Source organism: Hyperolius riggenbachi, chromosome 4, assembly GCF_040937935.1.
Source record: "Hyperolius riggenbachi isolate aHypRig1 chromosome 4, aHypRig1.pri, whole genome shotgun sequence".
Classification (NCBI taxonomy): domain Eukaryota; kingdom Metazoa; phylum Chordata; class Amphibia; order Anura; family Hyperoliidae; genus Hyperolius; species Hyperolius riggenbachi.
This window is the reverse complement of record NC_090649.1, coordinates 471,304,203-471,324,696: the sequence shown is the minus strand read 5'-3', so window position 1 is coordinate 471,324,696 and position 20,494 is coordinate 471,304,203. Positions and strand designations below refer to the sequence as shown.

Here is a 20,494-nt window from a genome sequence, read left to right as displayed (position 1 = left end):
CATGAACACACACTGTAAGCTGAACTTATTTGAGATAAACCACACAGATCTGAATATATTTTGTCATGTAAGATAAGCCTACTTCCTGTTACTTTTGATTGGCCCAATTCCTGCATACAATCTGCAATAAATTTGCCTGCAGGTCAGAATTATTTGCATGTTATTGACATGAGGAGGATGGTTGACTTGCATAGATTATCTGGCACGGTCACACTTTTTATACGCACCATCCAATCATGGAGGCGCCATTTGTTCAGACTTTCCAGAGCTTTCATACGATGGACCGCAAGTGAAGAAAACTTGTTTCACACACAAAATACTTTTATTTTTGCTTCTTGGTAATACAGATTTGGTGGAAAGACTGAATGGTAGATACTCCGGTTATTTTGGCATCTTGTGTCGTGCCACACAGGTGACGACAATTTATACTGCATGGCCGGCCTTGGAGTACATCCGCCCGTACTTATCAAAAAGTGGAATAGATGTAAAGGTGGCTTGAAAGTCCTACGAGAAAAAAGAACAAAGCGTTAGGTTTTTTTCCTTTGTTAGGACAGCATTTAGCATGATTCTGCTTCAAGTCACGGTTTTGATATAGTGGTCACGGGCAAGACAACTGGGCTTATAACAATTAGGCAATATTTACCAAAAGAGGCATTAGAAAAATGAGGAATAGAGCTAATTGGTAGTGTTGAGAAAACTTGGCGATGTGCCGTTCCCCAGGCTAAAGGTGGCCACAAACCATACAATTTTTTAAATATCTGTTCAATTTAAGAATTGCAATCAATTTTTCTGACTGATTGTAACATTTCAAAAATATGACCAATGTACCATACACGTTAAATTTTTCCCCCAATTATGATAAAAATGATTGGAAACTCTGACAAAATTGCTAGGGTTTGTATTTTAATAAATTGACAATCCAACACACACCATACAATCTTTAGAAAGATTGAAGAAAAATATCTGGCATTCTGGATCGATTAAAATCAAAGAAAATGGGAAATCCGATCGGATTTTTCAGTCGAATGAAAAAAAACCTTTCGATTTTTTCGGGAGATCCGATTGTTTTTATCGAATTAACGTAAAATCGGATCATTTTATTGTATAGTGTGTGGCCACCTTAAAAATGAACATGATCCTGTGCATTCATAAATTGCCACATGTGCACTTGGGCCTGCTTCTGATTGGCGATCTTAGATGACCTTAGTTTAAAGGTCATGGTGGGTATTATGGGTAATGGGTTCACTGCTGGCAAATGTGATCAGAAGTTGGGGTTCTTCAGAAAACGTGGACACGAAAGGTTAATTGCAAACACGCAATGCCAACACTACTAAAAAAAAAGCGTATTGACTAGGGTTGGTCCTGCCTTGGAGAACTCACTGAGAAGCATGTGATCAGATTGATTAGTTTGAAGGCTCCTATTTCCTGGTCCTGATCACACGTTAAACCAGAAAGTCATAACAGCAAATCAGAACCTTACTAATGTATCAACTGATCAAACTGTTCAGCCGCATTCTCCATGTGTTCTCCTAGGCAGGACCTTCTCAAGTACTGACCTATGCAGATAAGCCACTTGCCTCGTACAACTTTCCTTATGCTCTTCTATTTGTATCTCCACTGGCAGATATTTATTAAGAGAATCCGCTTCAAAATCCTCATGCTGATAACATTCTCATTCATTTCTTTCCAAATTTCCAGATACCATTGCAACCACAATCTTGACATGTCCATTAAACTCTGCCATCTGCTACCCTAGTTACCATCATGCAATCTTCATTTGACGTTACCTTATATGTTTATTTTAAATAATTTTTCTCGGTTCAGGATCCCTTTAAGAAATTCTGAATTACGGTTTGTATGGCTATTACGAAATTACGAATTCATGTCGTAGCGGTAAAATTTGTGTCCGTAATTAAGGAAACACGAAATTACGAAAATTTCGGCACAACACCCACAACAACTCACTCCCATAATAGAGTGGCCAACATAATTCCATCCACCCATAACAACTCTTGCCTTAGAGAGAGGAAGAGTGACTAGTGACCTCCATAAGTGTTTTGAGTACCACTAACATACCATCATTCATTTTTCTCTCTTTACACCTGTGCCACTTAGCGGGTGTCCTTGGAAAGCAGGTGTTGATGTTCTGTATAATACCATTATAATTCATACAGTGCTGGGTGTGGGGGTGCAGTGTAGAATTTGTACTGGGAACCGTGGCGCTGTAGCTCCACTACTGAATATGAGGGTAGGTCTTCTAAGGTGAGGGCGAGGCCCCTTACTTGTAATTGGTAAGGGAAGCAGGAAGAATTATATTAACGGGAACCAGAGACGAACCATAGCTAAAAAATTAAAAAAGATGTTATACATACCTGGGGCTTCCTCCAGCCCCATATGCACGAATCGCTCCGACGCCGCCATCCACCGCTGCCTGGATCCGCCGGTACCGGGTCCCGTCACTTCCACCAGATGCGACCAGTTGTACGCATGCGCAGGGGCTCCCTCCGGCTTTGTACGCATGCGCCTGCGCAGTACGGAGGGAGCGCACTGCGCTTACGTCGACTGGCCGAAAGTACGGGACCCGGTACCGGTGGACAGAGGCAGCGGAGGACGGCGGCGCGGGAGCGATCCAGGCTTATGGAGCTGGAGGAAGCCTCATGTATGTATAAATCTATATCTTCTTAGTCTCTGGTTCTCTTTAAAGTGGACCTGAACTCTTGCACAGGACAGAAGGAAAACATAGAGAAATGCACCCTGTATGTATTTAGAGAGTTTAGCCTGTCTAGTTCCCCCTCATCTGTGACTAAACATAACTGTAATTTGATCTCTCTCAGCCATGTCAGCTGGCCACCGCAGAGCAGCTAATTTGTAAACACAGGATCTTATCCCTATGTCTGCTTCCTTGACATTTATTACAGGAATTGTATCAGCTGTAACAAAAAAATGTTTTTTTCTGTAAAGGTTATTATGCTGTTGCTTCTCTTTTAGAGCAGAGAGGAAGTTCTGAGCTCAGTTCCGTCTATTTGATATAGACGTTCTTCACTCTCTCTCTCTTGTTATGGTAAGTCTATCCTGGCTATGGCTGCTTCAAAACATACATACTGTATGAATGGCATCATATTTATTTTATGAAAACAGTCTGGCCGTGTCGGGGTTAAGCCATACACCCGAACCCCACCGGTAATGAATGATAATTACGATGATCTCCATAACGGCGGTCCTAAACTGTCCGGTTTCTCTGGCAACAGGAGCAATTGCCATCAATTTCCTGATTGTTTCCAGTAATTTCCTCTAATTAATGCCCAGAAACATAAAGTGATATTTCTTATTCTCATAAATTGTGGTGGATTATGTAATATGACTCCTAGCTCACCTTGTAAATGAGAGAGCTGTGTGCCGGCCGCGCTCTACAGAACAGATGTGTGACTAGGGTAATGTGTGTCTGCCCGGGCCGAGCCTCAAACGTCCATCTACGGGTCTTCTTATTCCTCCTAATACACGCCGTGCAGTGGCTATTTATGTTAATGCCATGCTGGAAAAAAAGCTGACTGTGGAAAATAGGCTTTCAGTCCTGAATATGGTGCAAGCACTAACCCTAAGTTTAAAGTGTTATTCCATTTTCGCTCAAAAAATTGCTATGACATATATCAGTGCTACACAAGTCAATTAGTAATTTAAAGAGGACCTCCATGATTCTGAAAAATAAAATCCTGCAGCGCTGCTGAAATAAAAAGTTATATTTACCTCCGGAGTCTTGTCCCACAAAGCGTCCCCGAAGTCTCCGCATTACTCTACTTCCGCCGCTTGGCCCCGCCTCCCCTCTCTCCTCCGAGAATAAACGCCCTGCTATTTACTGCAGTAAATAGCCGCTTTGTGGGACAAGACTCCGGAGGTAAATATAACTTTTTTATTTCAGCAGTGCTGCAGGATTTTATTTTTCAGGATGGAAGTCCTCTTTAACCTCCCTGACGGTCAATTAAATTCGCCAGGGAGGCAGCGCAGCACTATTTTTTAATTTTTTTTTTTTTTAAATCATGTAACTAGTCTAGCGCTAGCTACATGATAGCCGCTGAGCAACGAAATCCCCGCACCCACTCCGATCGCCTCCGGCGACAAGGCCCAGCAGGAAATCCCGTTCTTAATGGGACTTCCTTTAGGGCTTCCCCCGTTGCCATGGCGACGGGCGTGATGACGTCATCGACGTCGTGACGTCAGAGGGAGTCCCGATCCACCCCTCAGTGCTGCCTGGCACTGATTGGCCAGGCAGCGCACGGGGTCTCGGTGGGGGGGCACCCTCTAACGTGGCGGGTAGCGGCAAATCGGCGCGGAGCGGTGGCGATCGTAAGTAACAAAGTGCTAGCTGCGTGTATTAAAAATAAAAATGCAAATCGGCCCAGCGGGGCATGAGCAATCCTCCGCAGCGGCTTACCCCGTGTCCAGCACGGGGTTAACGCTAAGGAGGTTAATATGATTAAATACTATCTTTGGCATATAGGTTTTTCTTTTCTTTGGTGATAATTGTAAGGGCCAAGAATACCTAGGTGAGAAGTAGGGAGAGGCCGGGAGCCCAATGGTGCAGTATTGCCAGGTATAGGGAGGATAAAAGTATATGGATATATACTCACAAAGGTGCAACCACCGTATAGGCCTGCAGGGAATTCACCGTCCCCGCTCGGTACTCCAGGGCCTGCTGGATACTGGATGGTCGCTTTCCTGTAGTATGATACACTTTCCAGGAAAACTGCAAAGCTATTACCTCCAAAGGAGGTCTGACTGGTAATGGGTAGGATGGAGGCGCCCAATGTGTGTTCTATTTTAGCGTTTTAAAATAAAAAATAAAAAAAATAATACAAAAGAGAGGTAATCGCCTTCACTCTATCCCCTATGCTATCAAGGCAATTTGTATAGACCTGAGGAAGCGGGCCATGACCCGTGAAACGCGTTGTCAGATTGCTTTTTGAAGAAAAACTTCTTTTCCAGCTGAACTGGTGTCTACATCTTCTGGAGAGGTAAGCACTTACCTCTCTTTTTTATTATTTTTTTATTTAGATTTGAAAACACTAAAATAGAACACACATGCATACGTACTCAGAATTTCTTTGTGGGAGGGGTTTCACCACAATATCAGTCATACAGCGCCCCCTGATGGTCTGTTTGTGAAAAGGAATAGATTTCTCATGTAAAAGGGGGTATCAGCTACTGATTGGGATAAAGTTCAATTCTTGGTCGGAGTTTCTCTTCAAGCCAACTAAAGAAAAAAAAAGTTTCACTTACCTGGGGCATCTACTAGCCCCCTGCAGCTGTCCTGTGCCCGGGCCAGTCCTCAACGATCCTACATTCCCCTGCTGCGGCTTATTTTCAATAGTGCAATAGCCACCTGCGCCTGGAACGCCAGCGAGTTCTTCCATGAAGCAAGGTGAAACACTTGCATCAGGTGTAGAGATTACATGGGCAGCATGTTTGTACTGTGTTTACACTAACAGCCTGCAGTCGGAGTAGGAGGAGAAGTAAGAGGAGAGTGAGGTGAAGAGGTCATCATTGGGGAAAAGCAGCTTGTTGTGCTGTGTGAGGAGTCTGACAGTGGGTGAGGAAGCAGAATGGAGGAGGTGGCGGTGACACTGCTGTCCTGACTCAGGAGGAATGGAGGATGGCTGAAGGTGAGCAGTATGCTTGTCACAGACTCGCAGCCAGCCAGCGTGCTATTGTGTTGAGCTGCAGCATGACATGTCTCAGGTTGCTGCATATTGCTGAGTGAGAACATTAAATGAAGCAAAGTAAATTGTCAGGTGCTGTACGATCATTCCAAATAGGGGGTGGTGTGTGTGTGTGTGGGGGGGGGGGGTGGGGGGGGGATGGAATAACGTGATCTGTTACAACCCAGTACTGTGAACAGGCCCATAGAATAGTAATGGTGACATTTTTGAGAGCATAGAGGAGGTTCTGAGTTGAGATCCACTTTAAAATGCTGAGATGATCTATTGAGATAAACATTTTTACATTGGAATGGTGAATCAAAAGTTGAGAAGTTTGGTACAAAACACAAGAAATATATATGTGGTACAGAGCCCATGAAGGTGCAATTTAGAGTGTATAGTACCTACTAAGAAACATGGCGGTGGTAATTTACTGTTTTTCTGATGCACTGGAGAGCTCTGTAAATTCGACAGAATGAGTCCGAAAAAAAAAAAATCAAATCAAATTGCTGTTTGACATAATGTGCCAAGTGGTGCTTTTTTTATTTGTTAGGTTGGATTCACAATGGTCAGTTGCATAACGCATGCATTAAATTGTGTGGGAACTGCAGGGGAGACAGGACATTGACATACAGTACAGGCGTTGATTCGCTATAACAAATAGCGAGCGTTACCTCCTATAACGCTCGCTATCTCCTTTTGCTCCCCTGCTACTAATTAGTACTGCTGTAATGTGTATTTACAGCCCCTTGTCACTAGGGGGCAGTGTAAGACAATAGCAGAGGACTTCTGATTTCAGTTTCCACATCCTCTGTTAGCAGAGAGACATCAAAGCATTCCAAGAATTTACAGCACAACCTGTTCTGCTGGATTAGGTCAAAAGCAGTGCACTAATCTTAAACAAAATAATTGTATTGAAGCTGGTAACAGGTTAAAGAGGCTGGAGTACTTTAAACCCAGACCCCAGAGTTCAATCCCATTAAAAATCTGTGGGTTGTGATATTTATAAAGCTAGACAAGTCACTTAAAAATATACCTATGGGAACAAACACAAGAAGTCTGGCAAAAAAACAAAAATCCCATTAAAACTATAGTGAAACTAACCTCATTAATGCCAACCAGAGATGAGCCTGTAGCCCATTTACAAAGAGAATAAAAAACATGTAAAGGTGCCCCTTTTTTATGTGTTTTTCATCTGTATAAATTTAGCTGTCTGCTGGCGGCTGGGCTTTAATATATTTATGAAAGTTGCTGAATCGTTACTTTTTTTTTTTTAACCAGTAAAATCTGATGAATTTTCCTATGTGACTTTTGATCCAGATTCCCAGAAATTGACATTTGCAGAATTAAAAAAAAAACGATTTTCAGGGCCCCCTAAAGGATGTGAACTGATGACTTCTAAAAAGCATTTAAACTTTTAAAATTTGCAGAGATTCCCCAGTCACACATGGAAGAGGAGAAGCAATCACCCAGAATGGGAGAACGGGAGAGATCTCTCGCTTCAAGAAAAATGTTAATTTATACGGTTTAATTAAACCTATGCGATTTAACAAGGTAATGGTGCAATTGACCGATTCCACAAAAATAAAGAAAACAGGAACACTCCTCAACAGCAAAGATAAATTGTAACAAGTGGACGAGGTAGCAAAGTTAGTTAAAAAGGTAAAATTAGCTCTCGGTGGCTCTGCAAATTTAGCCAACAGACTTGGCAAACGAATGAGCCGTCCCTTTTTTTTTTTAATTTTAGCATATAGCGAGCATCTTGAGGGACGTATAAAGTTGTTAAAACTATCTGCGAACTCTCTCTTCGGCGGTGCCCTTGGTTCACGAATGATAAATGCAAGCGTTGAGGCAGCGGCGGCATTGACCTCATCCTCTCGACGTTGGAGAGATTCTCAATATTTTTAGTCATTCTGGGTCTTGGTTCTGCAACTGCCCCCGTTGCCAAGGCAACCGAGGGCCTTATGGCACGCTCTAAGTCTAGTCCTCGCATTACTGCCACCCTGGAGGATGATTCCGCCTACAATTTATAGCATAAAACAGCTGGTAATTATATGTCAGAGCATATGTTGATGAGAAGGCCAAATACACACGCAGAAAAAAAAAAGGAAAAAAGATTTAGCATCGAAGTTGGTGGCAGCTTCTTGGAGTTTGCTAAAAAACAGACGCGCAGAAGAATGACTTGTGCTATAAATATGTTTTTCCTTATTTAGTAATATGACTTAGTCATTATTCCATGATAACTACAACATATGATTTGAGATAAGTCACAGTGAGAGACAAAAGTCATAAAAATGTAATGATAAAATAAACATTGTACATGAATAAAAATGGAAACACAATTGACATTTCAAGAGATTTTTACAGTTTATCCTGTACCACAATAGCTCTGGAAATAAAATTGCGAAAGTCACCTGGGCTTTCTATAAAGGGGGGAAATAGTGGTACTTTTCTGGAGGTTGGGAGACCATTATATCTAAACAGTGGTGATCAGCTTAACCAGCTGAGCGGTCTGGACGAGCTCAGCTCGTCCAACACCGCCAGCGGCTGCCGCTCAGGCCCTGCTGGGCCGATTTTAATGAAATAAAAAGCAGCACACGCAGCCGGCACTTTGCCAGCCGCGTGTGCTGCCTGATCGCCGCCGCTCTGCGGCGATTCGCCGCGAGCAGCGGCGAAAGAGGGTCCCCCCAGCCGCCTGAGCCCAGCGTAGCCGGAACAAAAAGTTCCGGCCAGCGCTAAGGGCTGGATCGGAGGCGGCTGACGTCGGGACGTCGGCTGACGTCGATGACGTCACTCCGCTCGTCGCTATGGCGACGATATAAGCAAAACAAGGAAGGCCGCTCATTGCGGCCTTCCTTGTTTATTCTGGGCGCCGGAGGCGATCGGAAGATCGCCTCCGGAGCGCCCTCTAGTGGGCTTTCATGCAGCCAACTTTCAGTTGGCTGCATGAAATAGTTTTTTTTTTATTTAAAAAAAACCCTCCCGCAGCCACCCTGGCGATTTAATCAGAACGCCAGGGTGGTTAAAGAGTAGAGCCGGAGCTCCGGTACACATAATTAGATACTTAAAGCGGGATTGTCACCGTAAAAATCAAATTTCAACAGCAACTGGTCTGAATGTATTAAGTGATAAAGATGCTAATCCTGCATTCAAAACTTGTTCTGCTGTTATGGTTTGGAGTTATCACATGCCTTAGGAGCACTGGCCCTTTAATAGCCATTGCCATTCAGTTGGATGCAGGGAGTTCTTTTTATCTATAATATATTCCTCCTCTTCCCTTTATTTCCCTGCCTAGCTGCCTACCTGAAACATGATCCTCTGCTCACTTGTGTTTACAAGCGACTCAGCGATTGGAGGAGAAAAGAAAAAAAACTTAAGGGAAGAAATGACATCAGGATTTAGCCTCAAACTGTTGGCAAAAGACATGGTTCCCACCAGGAACAGAATTCTCTTCATTTACTATATAAAATTCCCTGAAATTCAAAACGTGGACAGTACAATACAAGTGTTATGTAAGTAGATCAAGTATTTATCTACTTATATACGTTTTTTTTCCCTGGCATAGTATGGCTAATCCTCCTGCTTTAAATAGAGGGAAGCCTCAGGATCCTATTGAGGCTTCCTCCCTGCTGTGTTGTTCCCCATTGCTGAGCGCGGCCCCATAGAAGATTAGCTACAATGCATTGTTACTAATCCTAACGGGGCCGCCCGCGCAGCTCTTCTTCCTCCAGCGTGGCCGCGGGCTCCATGCTTCTGTGCATGCACGGGTGGGCTCACACAGCTACTGTGCAAACCCACTTCCAGGAGAAGAGCTGCGCGGCCCTGTTGTGAAGGGAGACTGCGCTGTGCAACTGGGGGCTTTACAGCAGCGAGGGGAGCCTCGATAAGATTCTGAGGCTTCCCTCTTTTAAGGTATCTATCTGGTTTTGATCCTGAGCTTCCATTCGGGATCACTTTAAAGTGGGCCTATATTCATTGCCTTTGTAGGCAAATTAACGGGATGTTTATAGCTAAATTGCTACAAATCGAAGGAAAAAAAGAGACTAAGAGGCAGCCCAGCTGCCCCCCCCCCCCCCCTCAACAACTTAATCTCTAGTTATCTGGCTTGCAGTCACTGTCATGTATCCCTTTTTCGTATTTCTTTCTCATTCAAACACAATAGAGGAATGATAGCTGAGAGAGTTGTGCGCCCCTCCTACGCTGCGCCCTGAGGCTGGAGCCTCCCTCGCCTCTGCCTCGGCCCTGTCTGTAGAGGAGCTCGAGCCTGACAGATACTCGCCATTGGTACTTTTCCATTATTGAAATAAAGAATCGGGGCAAACACACAAAACGTGTTCTCCTTGTGTTTTATTGTTTTATTGCAATAAATGTGAAATCTTTCACCACATTCGCATGGTTTCTTTGAAAGCGGTAAGCCAACATTACCTCTCCTTCTAAACTGTTTTTAATTATTTTATATATTTTGGGAGCCTCCATTCAGTAGTATAACTTGATATGACAATTGTCACATATTAGTAGCAGTGATGAGAAAAAAATGCCAATATTCTTTTTGCATTCATTTTTGCAAATATAATGTTAAATTCGATTTTAAAGCAAAAATTTGTTTTATTATTTTTTGCGTTTTCATGCCTTTTGCAAACTTTTACAAATATTGATTTTTCATTGTAAAAGTTGTCACAGTAAAATGTTCTGTGTTGCCTTGATTTTCGTAATTTTTTGCTCTAAAATATAGATTTTTCACATTTTTGCTTAAAAATAAAACATTTTCGTGTTTTCGCAAGAATGCAAAAATACAAGCTAATTTTCCCAAAAATTTGTCAAAATCAAAAATGGCATTTTCGATGCAAATATGTCGTTGAATGATAGCGGTAATTAACTTGGGGGTCAAAGGCGATCGGTATGACCGCCCACGATTGGTTCCATCATGGCGGTCGTTCAAAGCCAATGATTATCACTTGCAATCAGCCGTCACTGAACATGGTTTAAGAAACTTTTGTTAAACGATGTTGCGCAATACCGTGAAAAATCGTTTGCGTGAAAATTGTTCAGTGAGTATGGGCCTTCACAGCTAGTTCTTAAAGTGAACCAGAGACAACGCACCCTCATGTATTTTACCATATATATCAATGGGAACATTAGAGAAAACACCTACCCTGCTCTCACTGTTCTGCCTGTTATCAGCAGCTCTGATAAAATCTCCGACTGAGCATTCAGCCACGAAGGATTATAGCGGAGTCTGTCTTCTGTGACGTCTTTTCAAGATCAAGCCCGCCTCTTCCTGGCTCTGCTTTCCTGCTACGAGGCTACACAGCAGGAAAGCAGAGCCAGAAGGGGGGCAGACTTGGGCTTGAAAAGACATCACAGAGACTAACTCAGCTATAATATTTCAGGGCAAAGCTAGACTGAATGCTCAGTTGGGGATTCTTTTCAGAGCTGATAACAGGCAGACTAAGCATTGAAAAAGGAAACAAAGAGCAGAGTAGGTGTTTACTGTCATGCTCCCATTGATATATATGGTAAAATACATGAGGGTGCTTCGTCTCTGGTTCACTTTAAAATGATGTGCAATTAATTGGCTATGAGTAAAGACAGACTGCCATCTGAAGCACATCAGCCATTTTTGTCCGTTCCTGCTCTGAAGTCTAATAAAAGTGGCAAGCCACTTCTGACAGAGAAGGGCCAACTTCTGGAAGGCCACTTGGATTGGCTTGGAGTGAGCCAAATTCTCCAGAATTTCTTATTACTAAAAGTTGTCACAAGACTGTAGTTGCACCACTACCAGGGGCGTAACTAGGCCCCAACGGGCTCCCCTGCAGAATTTGAGCGCCTCACCCCCTGGGGCCCGCTTGGGGGCATTTTGTGGGGGTTGGAGGGGACACAGCATGAGGGGAAAGCCATGGCCACATTCGGCGGGGAGGGGGGATGTTCCCCCCCCTCCCTCACCAGCAGACAGATACATACCTTCCGTGCGCTCTCTGTTATACAGGAAGTTGCGTCAGAGACTAGAGAGAGGAACGCACGCTGGAGCACACGGAAGGTATGTATCTGTCTGCTGCCTGCCGCTGCCCGGACTCTAATTTAAGCTGGAGGGGAGCGCAGAGAGGAGAGCTCCGAGGTGAGGGAGGGGGGGGGGGAACGTCCCCCCTCCCCGCCGAATGTGGTCATGGCTTTCCCCTCATGCTGTGTCCCCTCCAACCCCTACAAAACGGCCCGAGCGGCTTCCAGGGGGGGGGGGGGGGGGCCGGGCTTCCCCGCGGGAGCAGGGGCTGCAGGCCCTATTGTTACGCCAGTGACCACTACTATAGCACTACGTATTACCAGTTCCTGTTATGACGTGCCACGACACACATGAGCTTTGCAAAGTTTTACTACCCAACAACAGCAGAAAATTAAAAGTTCTTCATTGTTCTCCAGCCCCAATCATTGTCCATGTTATGAGGCTGTTATTTTTCGGTCACCTCCCAAGCCAAAGTAACAGCGATTATTCTTTTATAACTCTATTAAAGATAAAGTGCGTGAATCTCATCTTCACAACAGTGCCGCCGAGGTTTATGTAAAAGCAGCAGAGGAACGGCTGAGGTTAATGCCATGTACAATAATGTTACCGAGCTTTACTGGAAGTCACCATTAGACACTTGAGGGCCGGTGCCATAGGAAGCACACTAGGAGGGCAGAACAAAACTGCATCATTTTATACTTTATTACATATGATCTCTAATTTTATCTTTCTTGTTCCTACTGCCGAACTAAAAGGTATTTATATCAGTAGCGGAACTGGAAGACTGTGGATATAGAGAGGGGGGGGCAGGTCGGTGGGGGTTTGGGGGTGGTCTTGTTATACTTAGGCACTGCCATCAGTGCCCATTAAAAAATGTGGCTATAACTGTAAATTTGCGCACAATGACTTGCCCGATAAAATAGCAGGCACCGGGGGCCACCCGCGCTGCAAATTGCAGCCATTAATGCGCTATTTTATCAGGTGAGTCCCGTGCCCAATTTTACAGTGATAGACAATTTTTTTTGCAATGGGTGCCTATGACGTTGCCTGGGGGATGGGTCTTACAGGATAGTCGCGTGGGTGGCGTTGAGGCTTAGGCATACACTTGCAGTTGGGGGGGGGGGGTGTTAAGGTTAGCCGCCCACCAAGGGAGCTGCCGTTTGTGTTCGGCATCAAGAAGAGGGTTCTGTGTGAGAATAGTGTAAGGTTAGGACATAGTAAGATACTGGTAAAATTACCGATATTCTTCTGAATTAGATATATTAGAATATCTGTAAAACTACTGATTTTTTATTACCGTTATTTTGCACCAGTTTGTACTTGCAGGGCTATCATATCATAGCTTTGGGGGGGTTAAGGGTGGAAGGGAAGAAGGGAGACATGCTGTTTGCATGATGTTATTTGGCTGTAACATATGTTGTAGAGGAGTTTAATCCCAGGCTAGTTTTTCTCAATTGAGCTTGTATGATATTTTTTATCCAGAATCTTCTTATACTGTGATTGCCCAGGTTCACAGTTTTTGTCCATCATTTTTCACCTAATGCAAAGAAAAGACCCCTATCCTCCAAACCCTTTTCATACTCACTTACAGATTGCCTACTACAGAATATGACCTCTCCTGAGAGGACCTCCTTGCACCAGTGGTCTTTTTGGAGTCTGGACCATACCCCCACCTCTTGGCCACACCTCCCTCCAATAGGGAAAAGAGGGAGGGAGGTTGAGTGGAAAGCCATCTCCATCTCTGTCCCCCACACACTGCATCTCAGAAGCACTCACACAGTTTTGTAACCCTGACTGCAACCCTCTATCAAAACTGTGACATGGTGGCCGTGATGTCCCGACACGTTTTGGCTTTCCAAAACGCGTCGTGACTAGTGATGATCGTAATCAGCTAATTACGATTACGCAAATTTTTCCGTAAATATTCGCAATTTCCATCATCAAAGATTAATAGAGAAGGCGGGCACCAGTGCTCGTGCTGCCATAAAAAAAAGTCTATTGGCAGCAGATGATAAAAACCAGAGGAGGCCCCCGATGGAGAGCGCTCCCCCCTACTTAGCTGTTTCACAACATACGTTGTCTCATCAGAGGTGTTTGCGGGGGTGCAGAGGCCGGTGACTGCGCTGAATCATGGCCGCACTTTGTATCCAAACCGTGCGTGACGTCACCGGTCCGCTCCTCCCACCGTACGTGACAGCTCTCCCTTCCTCCAATCGAGCGCTTTGTGTACAATGTGCGCGGCACCGAACTGCGCCTATCCTAATGGGGGGGCAGGACCTGGATCGGCCTATCATTCGCCGCAAATCACGCATGATACTAGCGGCATGTCCGGTCTCAAAGACATCCCAATTCACTCAACCCACAGGGTGGCCATGGCAACCACCTATGCATCTTGGCAATTTCGCCTATACGTAATTACGATTTGTACATTTAATTGATTTTGTATAGTCATTCCTAATTTCACTTAAAAATTCATGTAATTTTCACGTAATTTCATGTCAACTTTGGCAGCGAATAGCAAAGGCCCCATACATGCTACTGAGGAAGAAAGGGTTGTTTGACCTCTGTACTCGACAGAGGGAGCGATCTTGGCAATACCGATGTAAAGTATAGACAAAGTATGTTAGTTGGTGCTGCTCCTTTAAAAGCCACTCTGGGTGGTGAAGATATCTGTAGAGGACAAGGGGGGGAAAAGGAGGGGGAGAGCGCACTCAATAGACAATTTGAGAAAAATGGTTAGCCAACCGTGGAATAATCTCACCTGAGACACGCAGTGTGGAGTTTCTCTCAGCCATTACTCCTCACACAAACAGCCAGTTCCTGGCTCCAAGAGCTCCAGCAGCCTGTGGCTTACAAGTGTAAAGCATACAGAGCTGCGTGGAGTATTATAGGCACAAATCTGATCCAAGACACCTCTGTGCAGACACTCCTATGCATAAATGCAGCCGCCTATAGCGGTAGGTAGCATCTGCGAGGAGTGGAAATACATCTGATCCAGGACTGAAGTTCAGTGGACGGAGGAGCATATGTGCCAGTACATCTTGTGGAGGAAGATCGCTGGAAAGACCTGGTCCCCGGTTCTAAGTGGGACAAAAGCTCTTCAGCCGACCAACCCATATGGGCTAATCGGCAAGAATCTCAGGTGAGATTATTCCACGGTTGGCTAACAATTTTTCTCAAATTGTCTATTGAGTGTGCTCTCCCCCTCCTTCCCCCCCCCCCCCCTTGTCCTCTACAGCCATACATGCTACTGACAGCAAATAATTTTCCAAAAAGACCTTGTAGTTTTTGAGAAAATCGATTTAAAAAATGCAAAGTAATAATGGTTTTTAAATTCAGAACAATGACTTTGCATTTTTAACATTTTTAACATACAGTATATAGATAGTAGCAAAAAAGTGTCTGTACCGTGTTAACATATGTAGCAATTTTGGTAGCAATAGCATGTATGGGGGCTTTGTTATTAACCACTAAAGTCGGCTCAAAATTATGTAAAATTTTGCGGAAATTACATGAAAAATTACGCAACATTATGAAAAATTACTATTACATGCTAAATCAATTACGATTTTCCCTGACATTTTGCATTACAATTACGAATCGTAATTGCAAATTCGCATGTGCAAAATTTCGGCCCACCACTGGTCGTGACGTCACTGGCAGAGGTTCACCAGGGTGTTGGCCTGCTTTCCCCCTTTCAGCTGGGAGCGACCACTACTGGCTACAGTGACTGTGACAGGAACCACCCTGAGGTTTGCTAAGGGTTCACCCTTGAGATGCGTCTTTAACCACTTCACCACTGAGGGGTTTTACCCCTTGAGCACCAGAGCAATTTTCACCTTTCAGCGCTCCTTCCATTCATTTGTCTATAACTTTATCATTACTTATCACAATTAAATGAACTATATCTTGTTTATTCCGCCACCAATTAGGCTTTCTTTAGGTGGGACATTATGCCAAGAATTATTTTATTCTAAATGTGTTTTAATGGGAAAATAGGAAAAATGTGGGAAAAAATTCATTATTTTTCAGTTTTCGGCCATTACAGTTTTTAAATACTGCATGCTACTGTAATTAAAATCCATGAAATGTATTTGCCCATTTGTCCCGGTTATAAAACCGCTTAAATTATGTCCCTATCACAATGTTTGGCGCCAATATTTTATTTGGAAATAAAGGTGCATTTTTTCAGTTTTGCGTCCATCCCTAATTAGAAGCCCATAGTTTATAAATTAACAGTGTTGTACCCTCCTGACATAAAAATTTAAAAAGTTCAGTCCCTGAGGTAACTATTTATGTATTTTTTTAATTGTAAATTTTGTATTTATTTTTTTTAATTGCAAAAAAAAAAAAAAAGGGGAGTGTGGGAGGTAATGAGTTAATTTTTTGTGTATAAGTAATGAATTTGTATGCGAAAAATGCTTTAGGGTGTAGTTTTACTATTTGGCCACAAGATGGCAACAGTAACTTTTTGTTTAATGCAACCTCCAAGCGTCCTTCCGGATGCTTGTAGGAAGTACTAGGAGGCTGGGTAAGTTTTTTTTTTCACAATGATCGCGCTGCTTATCGGAAAAGCAGCGGATCATTGCGGGGCTTAGATCAACGAACGGGAATGGATTTTCCCGTTCATTGATCTCCGGGCGAGCGGCGTGTTTACGAGCGGGAGTGCGCGCTAGAGCGAGCGGGAGTGCGGGCAGCGGCGGGAGCGCGGAAAGTACGGATTTCTCCGTCCCTGGGGGTGAAAGGATGGAAAAAGGGACGGAGAAATTCGTACGGGCGGGGGTAAAGTGGTTAAAGAGACACTGAAGCGGAAAAAATATATATGATATAATGAATTGGTTGTGTACTATGAATAATTACTAGAAGATTAGCAGAAGAAAATATTCACATATTTTTATTTTCAGGTATATAGTGTTTTTTCTAACATTGCATCATTCTATAATATGTGCAGATTACACAACATTCAGCATTCAAAATGAGTCTTTCAGAGCAGTCTGTGAACTAATGACCTCTCCTCTGGCAGAGAAAAAGAAAATTGTTCACTAACAGTTGAGATAATAAAAGTCAGAAGACAGCCCTCTCCACGACTCTGAAAGTCTAAAAGCTTAATGGCTTTTTTGCACAGAGATAACAACTGGAGTTTCTCAACTCTTCCTGTACTGGAAACAATTAGACTGATGTATCTGATCTTAATGTTTTATTTCTTAGCTGTACTACACATTCAAATCATAATATCATATTTTTTTTTTCCCTTCAGTGTCTCTTTAATGTCCCTTTTAGTAAGTGCAATGTTTTTATTGTGTGCGAATTAAATCTTTTTGAACATACTACACGATCAAAGTGCTTTTCTCTTCCTTTCCATCTATCCTGTTCAACAGCCGGGCTGAAGAGCTGCAGGTGATCGCGGAAGTTACACAACCCTTGTTCACACCACCAGCACAGATTAGCGCAAGATTGCACATCTATTCCATACAGATCACCTGGCAGATTAAAGAGGTCACCACCTGTGATAAATTTCAGAATGTAAATCAGGGAGAGGGAAGATTTTACAATGGGCAAGCACTGACTAATAAATCTATAAATTTATATTGCAAAAAAATAAACAATTTTATTTATTACGTTATTTTCACTACAGTTCCTCTTTAAAGAGAAACTGAAGCAATTTTTTTTATTATATAATGAATTGGTGGTGTAGAACAGATATTTACTAGAAGATTAGTAGCAAAGAAAATATTCTCATATTTTTATTTTCAGCTATAGATTGTTTTTTTTTATAACATTGCATCACTCTCTAATATTTGCAGTTTACACACTACTCAGCATTCTAAATGTTTTTACAGAGCAGTCTTGTGAACTATTGACCTGTCCTCTGGAAAGAAAAAGAAAACACAGTGCCAGACACTTGAGATAATAAGCTTCAATAGACAAAGCTCTCTGCGACTTTGAAAGTCGTGGAGCTCAATGGCTTTTTTGCATAGACAACAACTGGACTTTCTTAACTCTTCCTGTACTGGAAACAATATTAGACTTGTGACTCTGCTCCTAATGTTTTATTTCTTAGCTGTACTACACATACAAATCCTTATATCATAATTTTTTTTTTGTTTCAGTGTCAGTGTCTTTGAAATCTGACATTACCGACAGGTTTTGGGCTAGTCCATGTCTTCATGGTGGATTCTCAGCATGGCCTTTATTCTTTATAAAGACATTCTCTAAAAATGATTAATACAAAGATGCTGGCCAGCCTCCCTGCTCGCTGCACACTATTTTGGCAGTTGGACGGAGCAACTGCCATTCACTAAGTGCTTTTAAAAATAAAGAAAACCCTGAGAACCCCCCTATGAGAAGATGGGCTAGTCCAAAATCTGTTGGTAATGTCAGATTTCTACTACCTACTGTAAGTGACAGCAACATAGGAGAAAAGTAATTGATGGCTCATTTTACTCTGGAAGAAATGTACTTCTTATTTGTATGTGTTTAAATTTTAGGATTTTCGTGACAGTTCCTCTTTAAGTCTACATAATTGTTGAAACTGTACCATACATTTTTTGAAATACACACATTTGCCTTTAAAAAGTATGGCGATAAAAGCAGCATAACCATATTCCTATTTCTCTGCATAAAGGTGACCACAGACAACATTTTTTTATATTTCTTTTCAATTTGAGAAAAAAAACATTCAATTTTTGACCAATGTATCACACTCCTGTTCATTTTTTTTCTCCAGTTATGAAAAAAAATAGAAATGATCAAAAACTGATTGAAAAAAAGTTTCTTGGGTTTATAAATCAAGAAATAAACAAACTATTCTATACCAATCAGTCTTCTGAAAAATTGTACAGATTTTTCCACCACTCCCAAAGGAGTTTTTTTATAGTTATTAAAAACAGGAAATTCGATTTAGCTATTCCAAAAGATTCAGATTTCTTGCTCGATTATATATATATATATATATATATATATATATATATATATATATATATATATATATATATATATATATATATATATATATATATATACATATATATAAAGCTTTTGATGTTTCTGTACATCCAATCATTGTTATCAAATTGCTGTAAAATTGGATCTTTTGTCTTCTATTTATTGTGCCCACCCTAAAGGCTTGTTCGCACTATGAGCGTTTGCAGATTGTTTTAAGCGCTGGCGATTTTAGAAATCGCCCTAAAAGCGCTTATGCAATGATTCCCTTTGAGTGCTCACATGAGTGTTTCGATTGCTTTCCGATTTCAAAAAGCGCTGCCTGTACCATTTTATAACCACTTTGGCTCAATGGAAGGTATAGGGAAATCGCAAAGTGCTTGAAAAAGCGCTTTGTATAGCGATTTCCTGAGCACTTTTAAGAATAAATAAATTGTATTTATTATTTTCCGTGCCAAGTTCACCTCCTGACTGACGTCAGGAAGTGAAAATCTCAATCGCTCTGCAAAATCGCTTAGAAAAGCGATTATCTAAACGCAAAGCGCAGGGAAAAGCTCTTAAAAAACTCTCAATAAATCACTCAGCGCTTGCATGTGTGAACAAGGCCTAGGAGACCACTGTGTGGGGTAAGGGTGGGGGGTGTTAGAAACACATTTAAAGTATGACATCATGTAGACAAGGTTGAATTTATACTTTTCCTTTCTTGTAGCAGCAGCCCCACCCTGACCATCCCATGTGCAGTCCCCCTTTCCATGCACAACATATCTGTATAGCAGTCCCACCATTTCATGAACAGCTTCCTTGGACAGCCCCCCCCCCTTCCCCCATTCTATATGTTGCTACCCATCTTCTACCATCTGCAATGTTCTCTGGCATATGCATTTTACCCTTTTCTATTTCCAGCCACTCCCATTGGGCAGCAGCTGCCCCAGGCCCAGGCCCCTGTGCACCTTCCAGAACTCTGGCTCTGTACTCGGAAGGGCCAAAGTAGTCCACCAGATATTTTGTGATACACTTGTGGACAACATTTATTATAAATAAATATTCTAACATTACGTGGGCTGCACTGTCTCATTTCTGTGCCTGGAGATATACATTAAGGTAAGTGACATTGCTTTGTTTGAGCGTTTGCTGTATGGCTGTGTCATAACATATACAGAATTATCTCGATCAAACATTAAAAGGCAGATCAGCCACAAGTCAAGAGGCACTGCGAGAATTGTGAAGACATTACGCCTTGATTTGGCCAGAATTTTTTTTTATTTTAAAGACGTGACCGTTGACCTCCAGCGTGTACCTTATCGACTCTCCTCTCGCCGCCACAACGCTGTAAATGGAAATCTCGTTGACTCACTTGACAAGACTGGCGAAAAACTGCTGAGCTGTTTAGCCAGAAAGGGAGCAAAGAAAAAAAAAAAAGTCACGGGCTTTAACTCTTTCTCACGGAACGCATTAGATATATTAATGTGGCGGATCTGCCTACTACAGTCATTTTTACCGACCTAACACAGATTTTATTCCAATTGCCAAGAGACCACTAAGCCACCCTAAAAGAGATTGATTGATCCACCCCGGGGTTTGGTCGGGGGCAAATTTTCCTTACAAGTGAAACCAATTAGTGGGCTTGGCACTTGTAGAGCAAAATGTAGGTCAGATGAAAGTAATAAAAGAGTATTGACTTTCTCCCCATCTGTCCGCGGCGTGAGAGGGGTGCGCTGGCCTTGTCGTACACGAATACAGCTCCATTAATATCACTTATTTCAAGTAGTCACGTCAGGCCTTAATGCTTCTTTTGCACTTTTCACACGGAGTAGGGTGACACCGGCGCTGGCCCCGGCGAACAGGCGTTGATGATATTACA

General features: G+C 42.6%; 1 protein-coding gene across 2 annotated transcripts in view; it reads right to left on the bottom strand.

The window, feature by feature from the left end:
* Positions 1 to 300: 300 nt before the first annotated feature.
* SPATA17 (spermatogenesis associated 17) overlaps positions 301 to 20,494 on the bottom strand; it is a 262,006-nt gene continuing 241,812 nt past the window's right edge. Inside the window, exon 10 of one of the 2 annotated variants that reach the window (XM_068232905.1) lies at positions 301 to 504. In XM_068232905.1, coding sequence (XP_068089006.1) covers positions 424 to 504 — 81 coding nt within the window. In that variant the 3' untranslated portion in view covers positions 301 to 423. Of the gene's footprint in view, positions 505 to 19,920; positions 20,016 to 20,494 lie in introns of those variants that run through there. The other variant, XM_068232904.1, reaches the window with a different exon arrangement.